The 26224-nt window shown below is 41.6% G+C and overlaps 2 protein-coding genes across 3 annotated transcripts in view; one reads left to right on the top strand and one right to left on the bottom strand.

Annotated features, from left to right (window-relative positions):
* The window catches only part of LOC110209830 (uncharacterized), a 106453-nt gene that overhangs the window by 72091 nt on the left and 8138 nt on the right, over positions 1-26224 (top strand). The window contains exons 5-6 of the mRNA XM_078148833.1: positions 23093-23160; positions 25386-25441. The gene's annotated coding sequence lies outside the window, so the exon portion shown is untranslated. The remainder of the gene's footprint in view (positions 1-23092; positions 23161-25385; positions 25442-26224) is intronic.
* Positions 15341-26224, bottom strand: part of LOC110209826 (sulfotransferase 1B1-like) — a 31679-nt gene continuing 20795 nt past the window's right edge. For both annotated transcript variants that reach the window (XM_020988545.2, XM_078148301.1), the window contains exons 6-8: positions 25325-25419; positions 18572-18752; positions 15341-16737 (exon numbers count right to left, since the gene is read on the bottom strand). In XM_020988545.2, the coding sequence (XP_020844204.1) occupies positions 16625-16737; positions 18572-18752; positions 25325-25419 (389 nt within the window). In that variant the 3' untranslated portion in view covers positions 15341-16624. The remainder of the gene's footprint in view (positions 16738-18571; positions 18753-25324; positions 25420-26224) is intronic.

Genomic DNA, 26224 nt, shown 5'->3' on the forward strand with positions numbered 1-26224 from the left:
GTAAGTGTCAAGTGTCTGTGGCCGGATTTGAATTCAGGTTCTCCTGACTCCAAGGCCAGAGCTCTATCCACTGCACCACCTAGCTGCCCCTAGACCAAGCTTTGTATAGAGAAATATTACATCAGAGACAGGTAAGTAATCTTTTCTTAACCATCTTGATCACACAGGCCTAGTCAATCCTTATCTCATGCTTCTCTAATGTCACTAAAGTTAGCCCAAGGCTCAGAGCCAGGGGGATCCTTTCACAAAAATAAAACCAGTTAAATGACTGAAGTTCCCTTTTGGTTTCTTATCTCTCAGGAACATCAAAAATCTTCCCTTACTATTATCATTCCACTAGTCAAGAGTCAAGTTTTAACCAGGTAAGGCCAAGAGAAATGGCCCTGTGCCCCAGATTCATAAAAATTCTCCTAATAGATTCTAGGGCAATTGGCAGAGTAGTGGTTTTCAAAGTGTGGCCTGGGGTCAAAGTTATTTTAATAGCTAACATTTATATAGCATTTTATGTCATGTTTTGAGCTCAGGGAGCTCACAGGGTGATGAAGGAAGACTCTACACAAAGAAAACTGAAAAAGGGAGGGTGTGTCTGCCCTAGGTCCCCTCCCAGGATAAAGGATCTGGTAGGAACTTTCCTAAATCCACCCTCCAACCCTTTCCAATCCCCAAGGGGCAGAGGGTGCTGAGGAGAGGGGAATTTCAGAATTGATTTGATCTTACTAGAAGATGAGATTCTGGAGTCAATGATGAAGTCCAGGTGAGAAGCCAAGTGGGAAGGGAAAGGAAGTCAGTGGGAGTAAGTGGGAGTTGGGATAATTGCTCCTCTGGGAATATTCTAGAGTTATCCACCACACCAGAAGGGCCCAGGTAAATTCTCAGCCCTCTGGCTGGTTGCCCCCACCCATGAAATCGGAAAATGCTACTTTGTGTCACTACTTCATGAGCTGTCACCAATTCCCCTTACAAGCACACAGTTAACAAAACTTGGAGATGAAAAAGTTTAGTTGCTGGTCAAAGACAGGAAACAAAACCTTCCATCAGAGCTCATGGGAAGCTTCAACAACCATTCACCAATAAGCACACTTGCCAGCTTCCATCTCTTAATAGTCTTGGATTGAGCTTCCATCTCGTTTTCCCTCTCATTCTGTATGTGGCCGGCTCCTTCTGCAGCTCTTTGCAGGTGATATCAACCTTAATTTTTTTTTTTTTAATAATTTCCCTTCTTTCTGCAGTGTTAGTCCCTGGTAGATGGTATGAAGTGCCTGTGGCTCGCCAATCATTCTCTGTGCCCCATTAATTTACCTGTAGTTCTCTGTCCTTTCCAGGAGGTGGCACCCCTAGCCCTTTCTATTACGGGAACCGTCCCTAAGCGTCCAGGCTCCATTCTGCAGGAGGAAGGGCATTTGAGTTTCCCTGTCATGGTGGAATGACTTGAACTATACCATCTAATTACCATGCAGGACAGTTAATTAGAGCGCACACAACCTAAAATTTTATCCAGTTAGACTCTTATGATGACTGGCTTTCTCTCCTACTCTGAAGGAGTGGTGTTATTTTCCTTTTAAATTAAATGAAAAGAAATGAAATTTCCCTTTCTCATGTCCATGAGAAGCTGAATTGAAATTAGGGCAGACTTGGAAAATTTGAAAAGTTATTTTCAAATTAAAAAATAATTTGAAAGAAAATTTTTTCTCTGATTATGACTTATTTTCATCCCTTATAATTTTCTCTGTGTAGGGACCCCTCTAGGATGATGTCAGCCATTGTCTGGGACAGGGGCTCACCTCCCAGCATCTTCCTTTGCTTCCCAAGGCCTGTCTCAGGGAAAGTAAAAACGTAAGGGTTGAGTGTGTGAACCTGTGCCTCTGTGGGATGACTTGCTCTTTCCCCAGGCAATACCTTGACTGAGACTAAGGACTTAAGGTCTCTTATCCCAAGACAAAATAAGCAATTAGGCTACTGGGGCCTAATTAGGGTTGAGTGGGAGAGTATATGTGTTCAACCAGAGGGAAAGAACAATTCCAGGACCCCCAGAGGGGAGGCTGAGGATAGCCTCTGCCTCCCCTATTTATATATTTCTGAGTCCCATGAGAGATCGGAGGACAGCCTCTGGTTAACCTGAATCGGAGGGCAGCTAGTTGTTTCACTGGACAGAGTGATTGCCCTGGAGTCAGGAGGACCAGAATTCAAATCCAGCCTCAGACACTTAGTGACCCTGGACAAGTCACTTAACTCAGTTTGCCTTAGTTTCCTCATCTGTAAAATGAACTGGAAGAGGAAATGCCAAACCACTCTAATATGTTTGCCAAAAAAAACTCCAGATAGAGTCATGAAGAGTCAGGCATGACTGAAGATTCAATAGCACCAAAATTCCTGGGTCAGACCCCAGGCCAAAAGATGATAAAAATCTTCTCCCTCCCTGTTTGCAGGTGTTTAGCAGTTCTTGGCTTAGCTCGAGGATAGACTGAGACTTCAGATACAGAAGATAAAGCAAAGATTCCTGGGATTCCAGTGGTGAAAACATCTGAGATATTTTAAAAGTTGGCTCAGGAAACTGTTTGCAGGACTCTTTTTGGTTTTTCTTTGCTTTTCCTGAGTTGGAGAGATTGTCTTTTTTGATCGCTTTTTTTTTTGTTTAATTTCAGTGCCGTCCCTGTGTTAATTATTTCCCCTTTGTCCTGTATATAGCTTGCTCTGTAGATCCATTGGGAGTTGTCTGCCTTGCTAGTCTGTAAGATCCTTGAGGGCAGGGACTGTCTCCTCTTTTTGTATCCCTAGTGCTTAGGACAGTGCCTGGCATATAGGAGGCTCTTAATAAATGTTTTGCTTGCTTGTTCTCTGTGGTCTAACCTTGTCTGTATGCTGTGTCCTGGTAAAGCCTGCTGAACTTTGTTCTGGGGTGTGACCAGCCAAAGGTGAAAAATGTTCAACTGAGATGTTTCAAAGGTTTTTTCTCTCTCTCTGCTCCGTCCCAGTTCTGTCAAAGTTAGGAGGGCTAGCTGTTGTTAGACCTTCATTTTTGAAGAGGACCAATGACATTATGGGGTGAGTCTTGACTTGTCCTGAGTGAACTGGATTTAAGTGAGGCGGAGCTTCTCAAAGTTGTCAGCCTCATGGAAATCCAGTGGCAATGACAAAAGATGACCTTGGTGTCTTTGAGTCTAACCAAGCTCCAGGCACTCCAGGGGCCTGCTTCGTGGCGTGGACAAATTGTTCTCATCTGCCCATTCTATCAGGGGAAGCCTTCCATGCTTGGGGTGGATATCCCCTTCATTCCCCAACATGTTTGAGGCTGGTCATTTACCCTCAGCCTGGTTTAGCTTGGCTCCTGAGACAGTTTTAACGGAAGCATCTTGGAGCCACAGGTGAGTTGTGTAAATAGTTGGATATCAAAGGTGAATGAGCAGCCCTGAAAAGGGCTCAGAAAGCCTTCACACCAGAGTTGCTAGTCCTCCCCCAGAAAAGTGAGGCTATCCGAGGCTATCCGGATTTGAACTCTGGGAGATGAGTCTTTCTGACTTCAGGTCTGACTCTCTCTCCACTGCCACCTAGCTGCCCTAGGGGCAGCTGTAAATGGGGAAACATGCTAATACCTCCTAAAACTGAAAATTTTCTCTAGTTTAAAACCCTTTCTGGACTTTTCCCATTTTGAAAATGGGTAGAACAAAGATGAAGGCCTTTCCTATGGGTTAGAGGCAGTCACCACAATTTAGAACAGATTGCTACCAATCTGGATAAAAGCATTTCACTCCACCCCAGAAGTCATCTGACTGTTGACCTCTTTTAGGGCTTCTCCAATTCTTTGTCCTGAAGAGATTAACTTGGGATTCACCCAAGGGGAGTCCTCTCTTTCTGCCCAAGGGAGGTACCCTTGCTGCTTCTTATCTGGAAGGACTCCTTCGGAGGGGCCTCATTGGTTCTTTGAGGAGAGGGGTCCAAGAAGAAATGGAATGATGGGGACTTTGTTACTCAACTCTTAATGTGGAATTAAATAAAATAAATAAGATTTTTTTTTCTTTTGTATTTATATCACCAGTGATTAGTACAGTGATCTGGGCTGCTAAAATGTATGGGAAAATTCTGAGATTTGGTTGCTTTCAATGTCTTTTCCTTTTAGGGGTCCATCATTACCACTGTGGAGCTTCTGAATAATTTGGCAGAATTTAATTGCCTAGTAAATTGGAAGCAAAGTAGCCTAAAAGGAATTATAATATACCACCTATTTGCATGTTCTCAAGAAAAAAAAATTGTCAATGCTTTACCTAACAAGATGAAAATTACCAGTAAACCTGCCAGATTCAGCTCTGATTCCCTAAAAGTAAAGTTTTGCAGTGAATTTGGAATGCATATGAAAGTTATATTAATTTTCAAAAAAACATTCAATGAAGTAAAAAAGGAAACTCATCTGAAAATAATGTGCAACATAAGAGGAGACAGAAGGATAAGAAATTGGTAGCACTAGAAACTATGTGAAATACTGAGTTAAATAACATATTTAAGGAAAATAACTTTTCCCAAATTAAAAAAATTTAGAGGAGTGACATTGTTTACATATTTTTGTACATTTCTTGAATGTTTGGCTTAGTGGTAGACAGCTGGATTCTCTGCTTTATATTTAATTGATTCTACATTTAATTGATACGTTATTTTGCTTGAAGTATATGAAGAAAATCTAGTCTTTTACAGATATGTAATTGGAAAGGGGAGAAGTATTTGAATAGACAAATAACATCTTTGTATTACTATGAAAATAGTTTTGATCTCACAAGACCCCAGAAGTCTTCCAGGAGTCTAGACACCATACTTTGAGAGCTGCTACTTTAAATACCTTTTTAAGTCTAGTTATCCAGAAAAATGTACACAGCTATATGCTAGAATGACAATGCCCACTTGCCACAGGGAAATTAGACCCAAACTACTAAAATACTATACTAAGTGATCTTGGACAAATCACTTAGCCTCTCTGTGACTCGGTTTCCTCATCTGTAAAATAAGGAGATTGTCATAGGTGACTTCTGAGGTCCCTTTCATTTTGAGATCTGTGATCTTACCAAATGGTCAGAGACCTGTGAAAAGACTATGACAGTATTTATAACATTGATTAGCCCTGAAAAACTGAAGGTAATCTAAATGGGAAAATCTGAAGGAAACATTCTAATTTAAAACTAGCATGACTTCGGGGCAGCTAGGTGGTGCAGTGGATAGAGCACCGGCCCTGAAGTCAGGAGGACCTGAGTTCAAATCTGGCCTCAGACCAAACACTTGACACTTACTAGCTGTGTGACTCTGGGCAAGTCACTTAACCCCAATTGCCTAATAACAAAACAAAACAAAAAACTAGCATGACTTCTAGCTACTTTGGCTAATACAAGGATGAGCAGATTCCCTCTTGGGTGCAGAATTGCAATGATTTTTGAGTCACTAGATTAGAACGTGTGAATCTTACCCTGTCAAAGATCCATTGTTGTAGAGAGAGATTGAGAATTGAAGGAACAAGTCTGTGACTTAGAACAAGGCTACGTGGGCATTGCTTTCAAGAAACCAAAGGTCACTCACCCATTGTGATGGGGCCTTTGGAGCAGGAATAAATGGAGGGAGACACCTTCTCAGAGAAGTGTAATGCAAATTAGGATATGATGCGTTTGTTAGAAGAGTAGGCTTTGCTTTGAGGTCCTCTGGAAGAGGGAGAAATCCTTTGTAGGCAAAGCACCTAGTAGCCTTGTGGGTGCTAGCCTTTTAAACTCAAACTCAGACCATGATGGCAAATTCCACATTTAGTAAATAGTTGTTGATAGAATCTTGTGGCAAGAGACAGTCCAGTTCAGGGGAGAGAAGCAAAGATTTTTTCCAATCTCTTTAGACCTTCTCTTGGGCTTCCTGTATCCCTTAATTACATCCAAAAGGACTCTGAACTAGATTATCTTATTATATGAGTCTGGAAGCAATGACCTAGACTGGAATTTATTCTCAGGAGATAGTTGATGTGGAAAAAAATCGATTGTGTTATGTTGGAAACGTGGAGCTCTGATAGCGGGGTGACTTTTAGCCTTTATCTCAATCATTAGCATTCTTCTCCAGATTTTACCCTAAGGAAAGACAGGAAGGAAGGAGGAGGACTGGCTTGTGCCAGGCAAGTTGAATCACCACCTCCCCTTTGACATCTCCCCTCAGATCTTGATGGAGAGAGCCCAGGACCTTGAACCCAAGAACAAGGCTTCCAGGCCAGCGTCCGTAGCCACCGCCCTGGGAAGCAGCCCCTGGGGAGAGGCAGTCTAGTCTCTGGTCCTGCAGGGGCTACAGCCACAGACACTGGAAGGCCAGAAAGGAACATTCTTGCCACCGAGGTCCTTGGCACAGTCAACTGATTCATCATCAGAAACCGATATGATTTTTGTCAGTGAGAATGACATGAAAGAAAATACATTAACATCTGCTTTCCTGCTGTACGCTAAGGATGATGGGACCTCTCTGTGTGTGGTCTCCCCACATTAGGAAGTGAGGTCCTTGAACAAAGGCATAGTCTTCCTTTTCTATTTGAATCCCCAGCACTTAGCGCCATGCTTGGCTTAAAGTAAGTGCTTAATAAATGTTTTATTCATTCATTCATTTAGGAAAGAAATCCCCTTCCTTGGGGAGGAAGCTGGCTCACAGCTGTTATGGATTTTTTGCATAGCTTTTGCAGGACTTTAGGAAAATCTAGTGATTACTTCCTACAACTCAAATGCCTGGAGAAATATCGACAACCTCAGGTATGCAGATAATAGCACTCTGAGAACAGAAAGTGAAGAATTGGGGAGAAATATCAGTAGTCTCAGATATGCAGGTGATGCCACTCTGATGGCAGAAAGTGAAGAAGAATTAAGTCTCTTCATGAGGGTGAAAGAGAAGAGTGTGGAAGCTGGCTTGAAGCTAAACATTAAAAAACAAAACAAAACAAAACAAAAAAACCAAGATCTTGGCAACTGGTCCTTCCCTTCCTGGCAAATAGAGGGAGAAGAAATGGAAGCAGTGCCAGATTTATGTTCTTGGGCTCAAAGATCACTGCAGACGGTGACTGCAGCCATGAAATTAAAAGAGGCTTGCTCCTTGGAAGGAAAGCCGTGGCACATGCGGACAGCATGCTAAAAAGCAGAAACACCACCTTGCCAACAAAGGTCCATCTAGTCAAAGCTATGGTTTTTCCAGGAGCTAGTGCAGCTGTGTGAGTTAAGACTGCAAGGAAAGCTGAGCAGCCTGGACTGGATGCTTTTGGATTGTGGGCTGCAGAAGACATAGAGTCTCTTGGGTAGCAAGGAGAGCAAATCAATCAACACTGAAATTAATTCAGGACATTCACTAGAGGAAAAAAGGAGAAAAGTGCTCTCTTTTCCTCCACACATCAAAACCTCTTCATAAGTACACCCGCAACTGGCCTCTCCAACAATGCACCCCACCCCTCCGGCAGCCACTGGAGAGATTTTCCTGGAGCTCAGATTGGACCACTTAGCCTCTTGCCCAATAATCCCTGGTGGTTCCCAGATTGCCTCCAGGATCAACATAAACTGCACCCTTTTGCATTTAAATCTCTTCCAAACCTGGCCTTATCTTGACTTTCAACTCCTTTTCTTTTCATTTTGCTCCTTCTCCTGGACAAAACCAAGCGATGATAGTTCTGCCTTTATCACCATGCTATCCAGCCAATCAGTGATCCTATCTTCCTGGGAAGCTAAAAACCCAAAAACTAAATCCAAACCCAAAATGTCACTTTTTGTGACCAGCATTTCTTCCTGTCCTCAGCCTGCCTGTGAGCCTTAGTGCTACTGACATTACCAGCATCTCTCACTGTCACCTTCACCTGCCTCAAGTCCTTCTCCAGGGCTGTTGGGAGGCCTCCGTCACCAGTGTGATCCCACTACTGCGGAAGCTGAGGCTGGTGGATATTTTGAGGTCAGGATTCTGAGCTATAGTGGGCTAAAGTTCATCCAATGTCCACATTAAATTTAGCATTAATATGATGAGTCTCTGAGAGGCAGGGAGTGGTGTCACCAGACTACCTAAGGAAAGCAGAGCAGATAAAACTCAGGCTGATCACAGTGAGATCTGGCCCTTGAGTATCCCCTGTACTTCCAGACTGGGTTGCCTGAGTCTTTTTTTTTTTTTAAGGCAATTGGCATTAAGTGACTTGCCCAGGGTCACCCAGCCATTAAGTATCTGAGGCTGGATTTGAATTCAAGTCCTCCTGACTCCAGGGCCAGTGCTCTATCCACCGTGCCACTTAGCTGGCCTATGACCAAATCTTTTTTTTAAAAAAAAGCCCTTTTAATTAGATTTGTATGACTCCAGACAAATGTCTTTTACAAAATCAAACCAGCTGTTGTAAGTCTAGTTCCTTCTCTCTCTAAAAGTCTTGTCTTTTAAGTTGTGATCCAGCAATCCCAAACTTATTCTCAGACACCATCTATTTATACAAGTCACTTGGCCGTGGAAGAAATACAGCCTGATATTCTAACACCGTACATTTCAGAACAGTTACCTACCTACATTGGCAGAGCTAGTCTTTTCAACACCAGTTTATTATACCAATCAAATCTCAAGTTCAGATTAAAAAAAAAAAGTTTATTTAGCAGGTGGTAATTCACAGCCAAGCTGCCAATCATCCACTGAACCAGAGGAGGTATTAAGTCTGCCATACAACTCATTCCTAATCCTTTCATATGGATAGAGCCTTACTAGAAGCTCATTTCTCTTCAGAGGCATATTTCCTCTTTCTAAGCAACTCCCTCCCTCTCCCTTCATGGGAGCTTGGTTTTCAAAGACCGTATGGTGACTGGCCACCACCAGAAAAAAAGGGAAAGTGAAGGGTTCCCATTTCATCTCCCCTTTGCAGCCTGTGATTCTTACCAGCTCACAGTTTCATCTCTTGCCCAGGGGCTCTTAATCATGTTTGGGTCATGGACCCCTTTGGCAGTCTGGTAAAGCCTATGGATCCCTTCTCAGAAAAATGTTTTTAAATGCATGCAATAAAACACAAAGGAAAGCAGTAATGATGAAATACAGTCATCAAAACAATAATTTAAAAAGTTCATGGAGCCCAGGATGAGAACCTGTGCTCTAGGGATTATATAGATTCACAACTTGCCAGGCTTGTAACAGTTGAATACCAATTTCTTACTTTGCCCGACTTTTCTAAACTATCTCTAAGTCCCCATGTGAAGCAAATTTCATTCCTGTGTCTGTCTCTCTTTGTCTTGGACTCTCTGTCTCTTTGTTTCTAGGTCTCTCTTTCCCTCTCCCTTTCCATGGTCCCACTTGCATTGCCTGCTTACAATGGCATCCTTTCCTTTGCCTTCTTGCTTGCCTCTCTATGTCCCACAAGCTCAGTTTCTGCATCTTGCATCACAAACCCTACCCTAAAGATCAAGATTGGCCGAACTCTGGATCGTCTGTCTGAAGTTCCCTGTGGGGCTTAGGGGAAAAAAAAAGAAAAAGCTGTCCCCAGTGACAGACATTCTACCATCTTGGTCCATAGCCAAGCCTTTGGCTGTGCTCCCAAAGGTACAAAAGTAAATACAAAAAGAAAACAAACAAACAAAATCCTAACAAATTATGACCCTATGTTTACACAATTAGGTAATCCCCAAAGGGTTCAGGTTTCTAATTCTGAGTTGTCATTGCCATAGAGATATCAGGACCAGATTTCCATGGTCCTTGGATGCATATTCTCAATGTGTACTTTGTCCAAAGATTATAAGGATCACTTGCTCTCAGCTACATATAAAGAAATGAAATGGCATGTTGTCCCACACCTTCATCCCTGTGCTACTTCTAGTATCTGAAAATTCCTCCTCTTATTTCGGTTTTATCTGAAATGAATCATATTGCAGTGATTCCAAGTACTGATTCTTCCCCCCTTCATATCTTGTACTAACCACAGGCCATAAAGAAAGTTCTGGTTCAGATTAATAATAGCTTACATGTGCTTGTTGTTCAGTCGTTTCTCAGTCTCTGTGACCTCTTTTGGGGTTTTCTTGGCAGAGATGCTGGAGTAGTTTGCCCTTTCCTTCTCCAGCTCATTTGACAGATGAGGAATCTGAGGCAAACAGGGTTAACTTGCCCAGGGTCACACATCTGGTAAGCGTCTGAGGCCATATTTGTGGCACTCTATCCACAGAGCCACGTCGCTGCCTGACGTCAGTGCTAGCCAGGTCTTGCTGACGTGAGACTGGGAGACTCCGAGTTCCTTGAAGGTAGGGATTATTCTCTAATTTGTTTTGTTTTTGCCTTTCTCTGCACCTCCAGTGCTTACTTAGCACAGTCTCTGACATACGGTGAGCACTCATGAAAGCTTGTTGACTGATCACTGACTTTAAGGCCAGCGCTCTCCACGTGATAGTGTGCTTGCACATGCAGACACTGTGCTGTGTCTCTCTTGTTTGTAGCTCTTCGAAAACCTGGGTAAATATTGCCCCCATTTTATAGAGTAACCTGAGGACCCAAAGGATTTAAATAACACACCCTAAAACCACACAACCACAAAATCGCAAGGCAGAGACTTGATCTCATATCTTCCCACTCTTGGTTTTGTATCTTTTTAAACACACCATCCAAGCAATTTTGGGCCACTGCCCTCCAGTGGCCGTTGAGGCAGATGCTCAAGGACTTGTAAGACAAGGCTGATACTTGGTAGCTCACACAGTCAGAGAATCAAGGAATTTTGGAATTGAAATAAGCCTTTGTTAGCCAACCAGTCCAACCCACACCCAAAATATAACATATCTAACAAATGCCCACCATCCAGCTTCTGCCTGAAGACCTCCAAGGGGGTAGAACCCACCACTTCCTTAGGCATCCATTCCACTTTGGGGCAACTCTCATTGTCTCAATGTTTTTCTTGACATCAAGCCCCAATTTCCCTCTTTGCAACTTCATGGCTCAACCCTCTGGGGCCAAACAGAAAAAGTCTAGCCCCTTCTCTACACAACAGTCCTTTGCATCCTCAAAGACAACTTTTATGTCCTCTTTGAATGTCCTCTTTTCCATATATTATCTTTACGTCAAATGTCAACAACATTCGTTCCTTCAACTGATTCATCAAGGCTTTCCACTAACATGATTGCCCTCCTCCAGGCTATATATCCATCCCTCTAGTCAATGCCCCTTGACTCTGGAGCAGAGAACTGAAGACAATACTCCAGATCAGACTCCATGATCACCTCTCTGTCCTGTAAGCTGTGTCCTTCTGAATGTACTCTAAGATTTTTTTGGCTGCTATACCCCACTGCTTCTTAATAATGTGCTTGCAGCCCACTGAAGTCCCCGGGTCACTTTTCTTTTTTATGCTTGTTCATGCCTCTCCCATTCTGAGCTTGTAAGTTGACTTTTTAAATTGTTGTTGTGGTGCCTATTTTACAGATGAGGAAACTGAGGCAAAAGGGTTAAGTGACTTGTCCAAGGTCACACAGCTAGTGTTTGAGGCCAGATTTGAACTCAGGAAGATGAGTCTTCCAGATTCTAAACTCAGTGCTCTATCCACTGCAGAACCACCTAACTGTCCTTATTCCTCTTGAACTTCACCTCATTCTATATAGCACAGTGCTCCAGTCCTTCAAGGTCTTTTCCCATCTCCAATCTTATCTAGCTAGTCTTCCTAGCTTTGGGGAGATTTATTATCTGTTCTCCTTTTCCTCCAATAAGCAATCTTTATCCTTTGTCATGTCTCTACAAAGAACAACAAATAATGACATAACTTGGCAATCCCCAAACATTTCAGATTCTAATTTTGAAGTACCAGTCACTCAGTCAACAGAGGGAAGGGAAAAGCCATTTATAATAAGTGCTATTATATTCCAGGCACTGTGCTAAACCTTTCACAAATATTATTTCATTTGATCCTTACAACCCTGGGAAGTAGGTATTATTGCTACCTCCATTTTATTTTAGAGATGAGAGAACTGAGGCAGACAGGATAAGTGATTTGCTCAGTGTCACATAGTAAGTATCTGAGGATGAATTTGAACTCAGGTCTTCCTGACTTTCTAGGGGCTGCTAGGTGGCTCAGTGGATACAGTGCCAGTCCTGGCTTCAGGAAAACTCATCCTGTTGAGTTCAAATCTGGCCTCAGACACTTATGAGCTGTGTGACCCTGAGCAAGTCATTTACCCTGTTTGCCTCAGTTCCCCATCTGTAAAATGAGCTGGAGAAGGAAATGGCAAACTGCTTTAATATCTTTGCTAAGAAAACACCGAATGCGGTCAGGAAGAATGGAACATAATTGAAATAACTGAACAACTTCTGGACTTCGGGGCTCTCTCCACAGCCCCACCTAACTGCCTCAGGGTGGCCAAGGAATCTGAACTTTGTATTTTGATTGAAATGGATTCCCCCTTCACAGCCAATTAACTTAGGGACAGTTTCTATGTAGATGTTTTCCTTTTTATTTTTAATAGGATTTTATTTTCCCCCCAATTATATGTCAAGGCGATTTTTAGCATTCTTTTGTACAAGATTTTGAGTTCTAAATTTTTCTCCCTCCCCTCCTCTTCCCTCTTCCTAAAATGGTAGGCAATTTGATATAGGTTATATATGTGCAATTATGTAAAACACATTTCCATATTAGTCATAGCTGTGAAAGAAGACACAGATTAAAAGAGAAAAAAACACACAAAAAATAAAGTAAGTGAAAAAAGTATGCTTCGATCTGCATTCAGAGTCTATCAATTCTTTCTCTGGCTGTGGATAGCATTTTCCATCATGAGCACTTTGTACTTGTCTTGGACCATCGTGTTGCTGAGAAGAGCTGAGTCATTTATAGTTAATCATCACACAGTGCTGCTGATACTGTGTACAATGTTTTCCTGGTTCTGCTCATTTCACTTTGGATCAGTTAATACAAATCTTTCTGGGTTTTCCTGAAATCTGCCTGCTCATCATTTCTTATTGCCCAATAGTATTCCATTACATTCATATACCACAATTTGTTCAGCTGTTCCCCAACTGATGGGCATTCCCTCAATTTCCAATATATTGCCACCACAAAAAGGGCTGCTGTGAATATTTTTGTACATGTAGGTTCTTTCCCCTTTTTTTTTTAATGATCTCTTTAAGATACAGACCTAGTAGTGGTATTGCTAGATCAAAGGGAATGCACATTTTGGTTACCCTTTGGTCATAGTTCCAAATTGCTCTCTAGAATGGTTGGATCAGTTCACAACTCCATCAACAGTGTATCAGGGTCTCAATTTTCCCATATCCTCTCCAACATTTATCATTTTTCTTTTTTGTTATATTAGGCAATCTGATAGGTGTGAGGTGGTACCTCAGAGTTGTTTTAATTTGCATTTCTTTAATCAAAAGTGATTTAGAGTACTTCTTCACATGACTATAGATAGCTTTGATTTCTTCATCTAAAAACTGCCTATTCATATCCTTTGACCATTTATCAATTGGGGAATGGCTTGTATTCTTATAAATTTGACTCAGTTCTTTATGTATTTGAGAAATGAGCCCTTTATCAGGGACACTTGCTGTAAAGATTATTTCCCAGCTTTTGATTTTCCTTTTCATCATGGTTGCATTGTTTTTGTTTGTGCAAAAGCTTTTTAATTTAATCAAAATTATCTATTTTACATTTCATAATGCTCTGTATCTCTTGTTTGGTCATGAATTCTTCCCTTCTCCATAGATCTGACAGGTGGACTATTCCTTGTTCTTCTAATTTGCTTATGGTATCACCTTTTCTATCTAAATCATATACCCATTTTGACCCTAGCGTGGTATACGGTGTGAGATGTTGATCTCTACCTGGTTTGTGCCCTATCGTTCTCCAGTTTTCTCAGCAGTTTTTGTCTAATAGTGAGTTCTTATCTCAAAGGCGGGGGTCTTTGGGTTTATCAAACACTACTTCACTATGGTCATTGACTACCTTGTCTTGTGTGCCTAACCTATTCCACTGATCCACCACTCTATTCCTTAGCCAATACCAGGTAGTTTTGATGGTTAGTGCTTGATAATATAGTCTGAGATCTAGTATTGCTAAGCTACCTTCCTTTGTATTTTTTTTTATTAATTCCCTTGATATTCTAATTTGCTTATGGTATCACCTTTTATATCTAAATCATACACCCATTTTGATATGGCACTGAATGAGTAAATTAGTTTAGGCAGAATTGTCATTTTTATTATATTGGCTCAGCCTACCCATGAGCAGTTGATATTTTTCTGTTTGTTTAAATCTGACTTTGTGTGAAAAGTGTTTTGTAATTGTGTTTGTGTAATTCCTGGGTTTGTCTTGGCAGGTAGACTTGCAAGTACTTTATATTATTTACAATTATTTTAAATGGAATTTCTCTCTCTATCTCTTGCTGCTGGGCTTTGTTGGTCATGTGGTGATTCTTGTCCTTTGTTCTTGAAGAGGACCAAAATGACATCATTAGCTAGAGTCAAGCTACAGTGTTCGACTGTGTCTGATCAAACCAATATGAGCTCTGGCTGCTCTACCGCAAGTCAGGCACAAATAGTCCATGCAAACATTTGGGGTGGATTCTCTCAACCTGTGCACTGGTATGGGTGATGTCTTTTGATTTGTGTGTAAATTGGATTTAAGTGAGGAAGTCACCAGCCTCACTCTCTCCTCCAGAGTCATCACAGTCCAGTGGTAGGACAGGGTCGAGGTGATGGTGATGGTGATGGCTTGAGATGCAGTGGATGACCTTGGCGTCAGAGATGTCTAACCAAACTCTAAATCTAAGTGCTCCACAGTGCCTGTTTCAGCTATAAAGATACTGGAGTGATTTCGCTATTTCCTTGTCCAGCTCATTTTATAGATAGGAAACTGAGACAAACCAAGTTAAGTAACTTGTCCAGGGTCACACAGCTAGTAAGTGTCTGATGCCAGATTTGAACTCAGGTCTTCCTTATTCTAGGGCCAGCACTCTATCCATTGTACCACCTAGCTGCCAGATTCTCATTCTCTCTCTCTCTCTCTCTCTCTCTCTCTCTCTCTCTCTCTCTTTCTCTCTCTCTCTCTCTCTCTCTCTCTCTCTCCCTCTCTCTCTCTCCCTCTCTCTCTCTCCTTCCCTCCCTCCCTCCATCCCCTTTTTTGAGGGCAAGAAGAAGCTTAAAAAATTTGGGGAATCAGGAAAGATGTTATGTAGGAACTGCTACTTGAACTAAGCCTTGTTAGGTGTGAGAAATAATTCATTTGGACCCTTACTCTATTCCAATCAGCATTAATCAGTTTGATATTTTACATAAATTGTGTATGGATAGATAGGTTCTTATAGTGGGCCTCAAACTTTGATGTAGACATCTCCATCCTGTTTCACTCAATTCCATGTCCAAATCTAGCATGGGTGTGATGTCTTAGTACTTTGGAAAGTTGCTGAGTTTATTTTTATACCTCCAGATCATTCTCTCTCATACAACATAAGCAGGTGACCATCTTATGACCACTTAGTCAGTGGAGATGCCCCATGCTTCATCCAACCTGTGACCCCCTTCCCCTCCCTCATGCTGATATGTCATTTTTGGCTCTCAAGAGCCAAGGTCTATCAACCAATGAGATTCTGTATTTTGCCATGCCTCTTTTGCATATTTGGGTACCAAACCCTACAAAAACAAGGTACTGGAAGAAGGGAGCATCTCAGATCATGAGGAAGATCTGAGGTCCACTTCATTAGAAGGGACCATGGACACTTCAAGAAAGTGCCATTGGTTTAGAGCTCTGCCTCAGTCTCTTTTATTGTAAGTTGGGCAATTATAATCCCCATGTAGGCCTTTGAAGAAGTGAAAGTGAGGAGGGAGTTTTTCAGGCACCAGGGAACCTAAAATGAGATCAAGACTTCATAATGGCACACAGTCAACAAAACCGAGGTAGGAGACTACCAAGTCCTCATAGATTAGACTGAAGTGGGGTCCAGGGGTGTGGGGGTGAGGCTCTGGGGACAGGGAAGTATTGAAAGATAGGCAGAGTTGGTAAAGAGTGCCTTCTGCCATATAGAAGTGTTTGCCTAGAGGTAGAACAAATAAGAAGATTGCCAAAAGCCAGAGAATCCTAGTTGTCATGGCAATTTGAATCTGCCTTGTCTAGAAATCCTTGGGTTTGATCTATTGCCATCTAACCTTAGACAAGCTGAATCTGGGAACAAGGTATAAAAGAGGGCTTTGATCTTGCAGTGACTAATTCCTTGCCCACTTTTATGGAAGGCCGGGGTCAGCCTTTACGATTTTTGCCCTTTGTGAGGTTTCATTTAATTATTTTTTTTTGGAGTGATGAGCCATATAAGTCCCTTTAGTAGAAGAAAGAAGAAGGTGGAGGAAGAGGAGGAGAAAGAAGAAAGGACAAAGAGGAAAGGGAAAAATAAGGAAGAAAGAGGAGGAAGAATGAAGAGGAAAGGGAAAAAAAGAAGGAAGAAGAACAGAGGGTAGAGAAAAGTAGTTGTGAATTGTGTACTGTTTTCAGAGCCATCAGGGCAAGGGAAAAGTAAAACCTTACATTCCCTTTTGGCCAGGGACTTGATAAGGATGTGAAAAAGGCAATAAGAAATTGGTAGAAGGCACCGAGGAACCACCAAGTGGTGATGGGGATGTGTTTAGCTACTGGTGCCTTCAGCTTATAACACAGGAACACAAGCTTGAGAGTCAGGTCACCTTACACCTCTGTACAGAACTTCAATGTGGTTCGGGCCATTTCCTTCTCATACAGCCCATCAAATATTTCATTCTGGGCCACTGTAAAGTAATTCTTCCAGTCACCAATAATCCCTGAAAAACAAAAAAGATAGGGAATGAAACTTCGAAGCCATCTGTTTGTGAGACAGAAAAGGAACGAGTTATGAACCCACATAGGGTTTATATAGTACTTTGATATGTTACTTTATTTGACCCTCACAACTCTGTGAGGTAGGTGCTATTGTTATCTCCACTTTATAAATGGGGAAACAGAGGCAGGCAAAGTGCTCAGGGACACAAAAGTAGGAAGTATCTGAATCCAGATTTGAACACAGGCCTTCCTGCTCCAGGTCCAGTACTCTCCCCACTGAGCCATCTAGCAGCCTCTATGAGAGTCCTTGAGTTTCATCTCAAAAGGGTCTCTGGCCAGCTAGAGGCACTAATCTGACTCACGAGCTTGTTAAGAAGCATGAGAAAATGCTTTGAGAGCAAGGCATAGGAAGAAGTGTTAGAAGAAGAAACAAGAGAGTGAGCCCAGCCCAGGAGAGGCACAACACACAAGGCTTCCCACTGAAATAGCCACTGGTCAGTTTCTTTGCTGGGAATTTGCAAGAGAGGTTCTGCTTTGCTGATTGGCTGGAGAAGGACAGCTGCTGGAAGCTCATTGGAAGAGAGCTGACTGCCGCAGCTAAGTGGAGAGCTATCAATAGTCTTCTAGCGACATCTACAGGATGAGATGAGGAAGCCCATTCTGCCTTCTGCCCTCTTCCCTTGAATATAATGTTTTCATGAGATCCTATGTAGGACTTTTAATAGGTTTTTTTTTTTTGTGAGACCCTACATATGGCTTTTAATACGAGTTTTTTTTCCCCCATGAGATCCTGCACATGGCTTTTGATAAGTTTTTTCATGAGATCCTATAAATGGCTTTTGATAAGTTTTTTCATGAGATCCTACATATGGCTTTTGATAGAGATCTTTTTCATGAGATCTTTGTGATGGAGGAGATGTAAGGTACACTTAGGTGAGTTCAGATTGTTTGCCTCAATCCAAAGAGGGGTGATTATTAAACCGATATCAAACTGGAGAAGGGTGTCTGGTTGAGTTTTTTCTATACAGTACCCTCTTCTGTTTGAAATCTTTATTAATTCCTTGGATGAAGGCCTATATGGCTTGCTCATCAAACTTGTATGACACAAAGCTGAGAAGAATTGATAATCCATCAGATGGAAGGATTTGGATCCGTGAAAGTCCAGAATGGTGGACTGAAACTAAAGAGATGGAATTTAATAGGGCTGAAGGTAGTGTTTTGCACAAATATTTAAGAAGTTATCTGCCCATGGATGGGATCATGAAAGCAACTCATGTGAAAAAGAAAAAAAAACCCAGACTGGAGGGTCTTTATGAGGTGTAGGTTCAGAGACAACATTGTGATGTGGCAGCCCTGCCCTCCCTGCCTTCCCCACTCAAGCAACAGTATTAGGCTGAATCAGCAGAAATACAGTGACTCCTTCTGTACTCTGCCCTAGTCAGACCACTTCTGCAGTATTGTGATTAGTCCTGGGTACCCCACTTCAGAAAGGATACCCACAAATTGGAGAGTTTGTCCAGGGGAGAGTGACCAGATGGTGATGGTATTTGAAACCGGTAGCAAGACCCCTAACTTCTATCTGCCTCAATTTCCTCATCTATAAAATGGGGATAACAGCACCTACTTCCCAGGGTTGTTGTATGGGTCAAATGAAATAATATTTGTAAAGCACTTAGCACAGTGCCTGGCATGTGACGTGTAGTGGCACTATATAAATGCTAGCCTCTATAATAATGATGATGATGATGATGATAATGACATTATTATAATTTCTTCCCACCACACCAAACAATGAGAGCACAGAAATGGTTATTGAAATCTCAGGAAAATCGTTACCTTTCCGCAGGTGAGAGGAGACATCATGATCCATCATTTTACTCGATATATTTGTGAAGTTCAACAAGGGGTTATTTTTCATCATTTCAAATGAGGTATGATGGATGATCTTCCTCAAGACCTCTTCATCTAGGTTCTTCCCCAGGAAATGCATCACCTTCTTGATTTCCTTCTTAGGGTTCTGCCAATGGGTAGAGAGATATTTCAAAAAAGCTAGTATGCCAAGTACTTCAGTGAATTTGTTTTTTCTGGAATAAGTCAGAGAGAGATGATGGAAGAGAGGGTTGGAGGTCAAAGAATGAATACATAGGCGTCCTTCCCCTTCCCCTTCCCCTTCCCCACTCCCTCCAAGGCTTTTGTGGGGTTGCCTTTGCCAGCTGGTGGTAATTGGAGCTGATAGGGTGCTGCTTACTAGCCCTACCTTACCTCCTGCCAGGTGTGGAGAATAGACCCAAGTGTGTCCCCTGGTTGCATTACAAAATGGCTGCTGTTTGTTTATATGGTTTACCTTTAATTGGCTTCTTTTCCTCCCTCCATTTCATTATAATTAGAGTAATAAGAGCTAGCATTTATATGGCACCTTAAGATTTCTAAAGAGCTTTATAGATATTATCTTATTTGATCCTCAACCCTGAGGAAGTAGGTGCAATTATCATCCTCATTTTATAGATGTGAACACCAGTGTAGGTTTCTTTTTTTAAAATTAAGTCAATTAATTTATTTTTAGTTTTCAATGTTCATTTCCACAAGATTTTGAGTTCCAAATTTTCTCCCCATCTCTCCCCTCCTCCCACCCCAAGATGGCCTACATTCTGAATACCTCTTCCCCTAATCTGCCCTTCCTTCTATCACCCCTCCCTTCTCTTATCACCTTCCCCTTCTATTTTCGTGTAGAGCAGGATAGATTTCTGTACCCCATTGCCTGTATATCTTATTTACCAGTTACATATGTAAGTAATTTTTAACATTCGTTTTTAAAACTCTCCCTTCCTCCCTCCCCATCCACTGTCATTGAGATGGCAAACAACTCAATACAGGTTATACATGTGCAGTCATGCAGAACACTTCCATAGTAGTCATGCTGTGGAAAACTAACTGTATTTCCCTTCATCCTATCCCGCCCTCCATTTATTCTATTCTCTCTTTTGACCCTGTCTCTCCTCAGAAGTGTTTGCTTCTGATTACCCCCTTCCCCAATCTGCCCTCCCTTCTATAAATCACTACAACCATAGCTTACAATAAATTCATTTTTTCAGGAGTAATAAAAACAGAACTCCAAACCATCAAAAAAAGCTGTATATATTTAGTTTCCTTGTTATATAAGGTATGACTGTAAAGCGACATGACACACAGATTTTTTTGGGGGGGCCAGATACAAATGAAAGATCAATCTTTTTAAATTCATACCTCATATAGTGTATCTCCTGGAAGACAGCTTCAAATTGGTAGGTCACTCTGCTTGCTGAGAGTGGAGCATAGCAATTCCTCATTCAAAAGACTGTCATTCCACAACTGGATGTCTCATTGGGTGCAAGAAAGAAGTCTGTTAAGTACCAAGGTATCACTCCTTAGGTCAGTAATTGCAGCAAGGCTGTATGTATGGCCCCCATTTGAGAACAGTACTATGGAGAACAGTTTATTCCTTCCCAAGATTGTTTTCTATGTGCAGAATTATCTGGTAACTTGCCATCTTTTAAAAGAATTAAAATTCCTTGGCATGAGTAACACTCATTGTAGGAACTTGTATTCAGAATTCATTATTCCCTTTTCGCTGGAGTTGGACTGCTATCTTTGTCCGGAAACATCCTCTAGGACCAGAACTTTTCAGGATCCCCCACAAAGAATTTTAGCCATTCTTACTATAAAAATACTAATTGATTCAACAAAAATGATCAAGAGAAAATATTGCCAAATAAACACAGCCGCCTCTGTAGAGGAAAAAAAGGTTCAAGGGCATCTATTTTTAAAACATTGGCTTGTATTGCAAGTTGTCTGTTAGTAATTGGTAAAATGACACTATTATGACATGACACAAAATGAGCAGAAAACATTGCATTGAGCAAACAAATAGTAGAAAAAGGCAACATGGAGGATGTCCCTGTAGTACTTCAATTGTAGAAATTGGTAGCAGCCTTTTCTGATAAAAAAAAAAATTCATCTCATGCATTAAAGTAAGAAAAGCAGAACTCTGGGGACTTCCCTGTTGGGGATGATGGTACAAGAATGTGCCTAGAAAACCAGGAGTCTTGTGGATGTCAATGTGCATGAGTTTATGTCCTCCGTGTGGGCTGCACGGTACAGAGAGGGTTCGGAAGCACTGCAGTTGATTTTCAGTAAAGAGTGTTGTAGTAACTCAGTGGAAGACAATATCTGTGGAAAAAGAGGTCTTTCTTCCTTAACTTTCTTCACACAGTCTGCTACAAGCCTCTTCATGGCTTTGGGGTGATTCTTGTATAGCTTACTGAGATCTGGAGATACGTACCCTCGACCAAACATAAATAGAATCTGATCTTGGTTGCTGATGTATGAATATGGTAGCTCCCCTGTGATTAGTTCATACAGCACAATGCCATAGGAATAGACATCTGATTGAAAGCTGAATGGATTATTGTCCTACATGCAGATAACTTCCAGAGCCATCCAGAGAATGGAAGCGGTTGGCTATTCCACTTGCTGAGAACCACTCCATCTCGATCTCACTGTTGCCAAACCAAAGTCTCCTGTTTTCACTGTCAGACCTTCATGAAGAAATCTATTATTTGATTTCATGTCTCCGTGGATGATGTCCTTGTGCCATCTGCCAGGTGATGTCGATAAGCTGGAACATGCGAAATTTGGTCTCCTGGACGTGGACTTATAAAGACTGCTGCCCTCACACCGCTGTGTCACAATGGCCACGTTATCCTCAGTCATATAGCCCATGAACAACAGAATGTTAACATTCCTGGGTTTTCCCCAAAGCGCTTTGAGTCCATTGGAGGGAAAGGGAAGCTTTCATTCCTGCTCTTGCTGAACTGTGCAGTGAGGTGGGGTAGAGTCCAGCATAGGTTTCTCAGACTGGATTTGAACTCAAGTCTTCCTGACTCCAGGTTCAGCACTCTATCCACTGTTCTACCTAGCTCCTTGAGAGTAGGGATTGCTTCATTCTTTGTATCTGGGTCCCCAGTGCCCAACATGGTGGTTGGCTCATAGTAGACACATTAAAAAGCTTGTTTGGGTGATTGTAATGTATATTCTACTTTAATTATTTTTAAAAGCTAAGCATTCACTAAATACACATCTGGTGTGATGAATATTGGCCAAAGGTAAAGATTCAGGAAGAAGTTTTGATTCCTTAGAGGCAAACAGGTTAAGGATAATTCCTTGCTTCTGAGATATAGGGGTGAGTTTAGAAGAGGGGAACAGTGGACGTTGAACTTATTGGAATCAATCAAGAGAAAGTACTGAAATCAACCCCCTAGGCAAATGCAATAAACCCAAGAGGCAAACATTAACCTAGGCAGAGCCAGTGTCCAGTGGATTGGGGTTAGGGAATCTGGGAGGGGCCTCACCTGAGAGCCTCTTCCTTGTCCTTGACTCTCACTGTCCTGTTTATTCCCATTACAATCTTGAGCTCCGTTCCACTTACAATTAAAAAGGGGGCTGCTCCCTTACAAATTATTGAGGGTTGTTACTGCTCCCCACTACATGTCCCCTAACAATGAAAAATTCAGTGCTTTCCTGTTATGTTCTCCAAGGTAATCTTCCTTCTTTTCCTTTTCTCTAACACAGCCAGAAAGACATGGGTGTTGAGGAGCCAAGACAAGGGCAAAAAACAGCCCCCGATTTTTAGAGCTCCATTAAATGTTGAATAAGATTGGACTTGGGAGAGAGCACTTGGTCCTTTTTTACTTGAGTCACATTTGTTTCCCCGTTAATGTGAACTTTTTTATTATTATGAACTTGAGAACCATCAACAAACACAAGCATTTCTCTATAAAAAACCCAGAAAATAGATGAAAGCATGAGTCTCCTATGACACATGTCATGGAGACTCATGATTGAGTAGCTTGGATTTTTTGGTTTATTTCCAATTTAACACTGTCCTACTTGTCTATGTCACCTTCTGAACTTCTGCTCTCCTCTGAATGTTTTAATGGCTTGTTTCTTTTTTCTTTTCTTTCTTTATTTTAGGAATAAATAATTACCACATGGACTGAGTCATGGGTATAACTGTGGATTTTTTTTAAGGACATGGAGCTAGTCTAGTTAGGTTTGTTTTTAATGATCTTGCATTGGTATACTTTATTATAAATTTTTTTATTATGAACTTAACCACCAAAAACATAAATATTTCAATATGGAAAAAGGTACCGCTATTACTATCACTATTTTCATATTCTCCTCCCTTTCCTCTATCCAAATCCTTGCAACAAATTTTTGTTGGCGTTGAGTCATTTTGGTTGTGTCTGACTCTTTATGACCCCACTTTGGGGTTTTCTTTGTAAAAATACTGGAATGATTTGCCAATTCTTTCTACAGCTCATTTTACAGATGAAGAAGCTGAGGCAAACTGAGGGTGAAGCGACTTGCCCAGGGTCACACAGCTAGTAAGTATCTGAGGCTGGGTTTAAACTCAAGAAGATGCACCTTCCTAGTGCTGTATGTACTGTGCCACCTGGCTATCAAATGCTCACATTGGCTCTGGAAATGTTTTCTGTTGCCCCTTTAGTCTAGCGCTTCTCTGCCCGGGTGTGTTTATTAATTGTATATTTCTCTGCATAGCAACCTCTTCTTTTTCTCTGTTCTCTTTCTGTACAAAGAAGATGCGAATGTTGGAGTTTGGAAGAGAATATAAAGGTTAGAAAGCACAGGGGAGGTTGATTGAAAGATAAGATGTTGTCTTTCCCTTTCTGGCCTGGAGGAGCCTTTCTTTTTCAGTATTTGCCTCAGACCTTTTTCTAAAGGTGGCCCAGAGGGGATTTCGTTTCTCCCTGAAGCTGGCTTGGAAGAGGTTCATGCTTTTTCTGTTTGGTTTAGAGGTGTGTTGTCCCTTGTGGTCTGCTTAATTTCTGCCTAGGGGCATGCCCTTTCTGAAAGCTGGGTAGCTTGGAGATAGTTTTTTTTTACTTCTCTTTCTTCATATCCTCCTATGAATTCCCCCATTCCCCCATTGCCTAACCAGGAGTTTCGGTTTAACCAAGGTCCAATAGAACCCTGGGAAAAATACCTTTACTCTGTTCTTCTGTCTTTCTAGAAGTATGTTCCCTGCAGTTTCAGTCACCACTTCTGTTGCCAATTTTCTTTATATGTATGTAGCATGCATCTTCTCCCTCTCTGAGTGAACCTATCCATCCATTCTCTGTTTGATTAAACTCAATGAGTTACATGATTTTTTAAAAAACAGTCCCCCAGTGAAAAAGTATTCACCAGGTGAGCCAATTTTCCATTAATGATTTTTGTCTCTGCACTTAAATTTCTTCAGAAGTCAATCTGAGGGCATGTATCTCTATCTATCTATCTATCTATCTATCTATCTATCTATCTATCTATCTATCTATCTATCTATCTTCATCCATCCATCCATCCATCCATCCAGCTATCTATCTGTGTATGTATGTATGTATGTATGTATCTATGTATCTATGTATCTATCTATCTATCTATCTATCTATCTATCTATCTGTGTATCCCTGGTAAATTCCCAGAGTGCGACATGCTTTTGCTAATTCTCTTCCTGGTGGAGAAGCTGAAGAGTCTGCTTGTGGGAGAGCCATGAGACTCTATAATGGAAGTGCCTAGGAGAGATTGTGGAGTATATATAGATATTTTGAAACTGGTTCTGGTTGGCCAACCACATGGTGAGTAGGAGGTTGTCTGACTGTGGAATCATTCAAAAGGCACCACTCAGCCTCAGCTTAGTCTCTTCTGCTGCTCTGCCCTTGGTTTGATGTCTTTGCTGATAGTAGCTGGTGAGAGCCAGTGGTATAACATGACAAGCCTTGGACCCTTCCCATTGAAGCAGCCTGACTGAATACAAACTTGGGTTCTTTCTTTGCCGGTAAAGAGAGAGTGGTATCCTGGTGCTCCAGCACCTGGACTTTGCAGCCAGGTCAGCATTGATGCCCAAAGGAGCACAGAGTGACCTCTGGGACCCAGCCTAGCAGTAGCTGAGATGAGGCTCATCTGACAGTCATGCCACATATGGATATGAAGTTGGTGAGGTTGAGGCTAGGTAGGAATTGAGCTAAGTTTGAGCCCTGTCTCCTCAGAGACTGAGATATGATAGCAGAGAGTGTGCTTCTGAGATGTTGGGGGAAATGTTTGTACTTTTAGTCTTGTTATATCTTAAGGTAAATGTTCCTTTGCAAAAGCTAATTGAGATTAAATAGAACTTGGGCATAAGTCATTGACACCTGCCAGTTAGGGAAATATATCCAAACCTTTCAGAATCCCCCTAGAAGCCCGAGAGTTCCTAGAACCTGACTCTGGGAGAACGTACATGCTACACCTAAACCCATGTTGTGTGAGTGTGAGTTGCTTCTTATAATCAGCTATGATTTCCACCTGCCCAAGTCAAAACTTCATACATTCATAAGATAATTGGAACATCTGTAAGTGAAGCATATGTCTGCAAAAGGAGGTTGGAAACAAATGATAGCTAGGTAGTGAAGGAGTGAAGAGTGCAAAAGCAAGTACGTATTGATCTCAACCTTCTCGCCCCATGGGGTAGAGGGGAAATCAGCCATAGTGTAGTGTATGATCTGTTTTTACCTTTTTCATGTCTTCATAGAACAGATAGAGCATAGGGTAATCTTCCTTTTTATCCCACCAGCTCTTCACGTGGGCAAACCAGGAGCCGTAGGACACTACATCCAGAGAAAGGAAAAGGTAATTTCTATAAGAGTCCATCCAACCGCCATGTTTCTATCTGATTAGGGTTTTTTGTTTTTGTTTTTTGCTTTTTGGTGAGGCAGTCAGGATTAAGTGACACAGTTAGTAAGTGTCAAGTGTCTGAGGCCGGATTTGAACTCAGGTCCTCCTGACTTCAAGGCCAGATCTATCCACTCCGCCACCTAGATGCCCCTGATTAGGTTTTTCATGTCATTATAACTATCCAAGGGCTTGATCTAATTTGGTCACCACGGCAACTGAAAACATTGGTTTGGATACTTTTTGGCTTAGTATTTGTGTACGAGTGTGCATTATCGGGGGATTCTGTCAATCAAGAGGAACAGGACCTCTTGGGAGAAGCTCCCCCATCAGTGGAGGCCTGATGACTGTGGCCTGAAGATATGGCGCCAAAATGAAACAAAGAAATTTATTAACGCACTCAGGAAGACTGCTCTTGCTGATAATAGTTTTAGCTTCTTAGGGTTTTTAAACCTTTTCAGGACTGCTTAGAGTACACAGCCAATCAGAAGCATTCTGTGGTGCTTAGGATAGATACATAAAACATTTCACGGGAGAAGGAGAGGTAGAGAAGGGGGATTGTTCAAGAAGGGGAGTATTTGGAACACAACTGGCAGGATTAATTATCAGAATAAGAAAACATCTTCTGTTCAAGGTCAGGAGGCAAAGGGAAAGGACCAAGTAATTTCACAATTTTTAAATAAATCCAATTAAACAAAACTTCAGGGTTGAGATAACCATTTAGACGAGATTATAGGTATC

The sequence above is a fragment of the Phascolarctos cinereus genome, unplaced genomic scaffold (genome assembly GCF_003287225.1).
Source record: "Phascolarctos cinereus isolate Bilbo 61053 unplaced genomic scaffold, phaCin_HiC Scaffold_9;HRSCAF=440, whole genome shotgun sequence".
NCBI lineage: Eukaryota > Metazoa > Chordata > Mammalia > Diprotodontia > Phascolarctidae > Phascolarctos > Phascolarctos cinereus.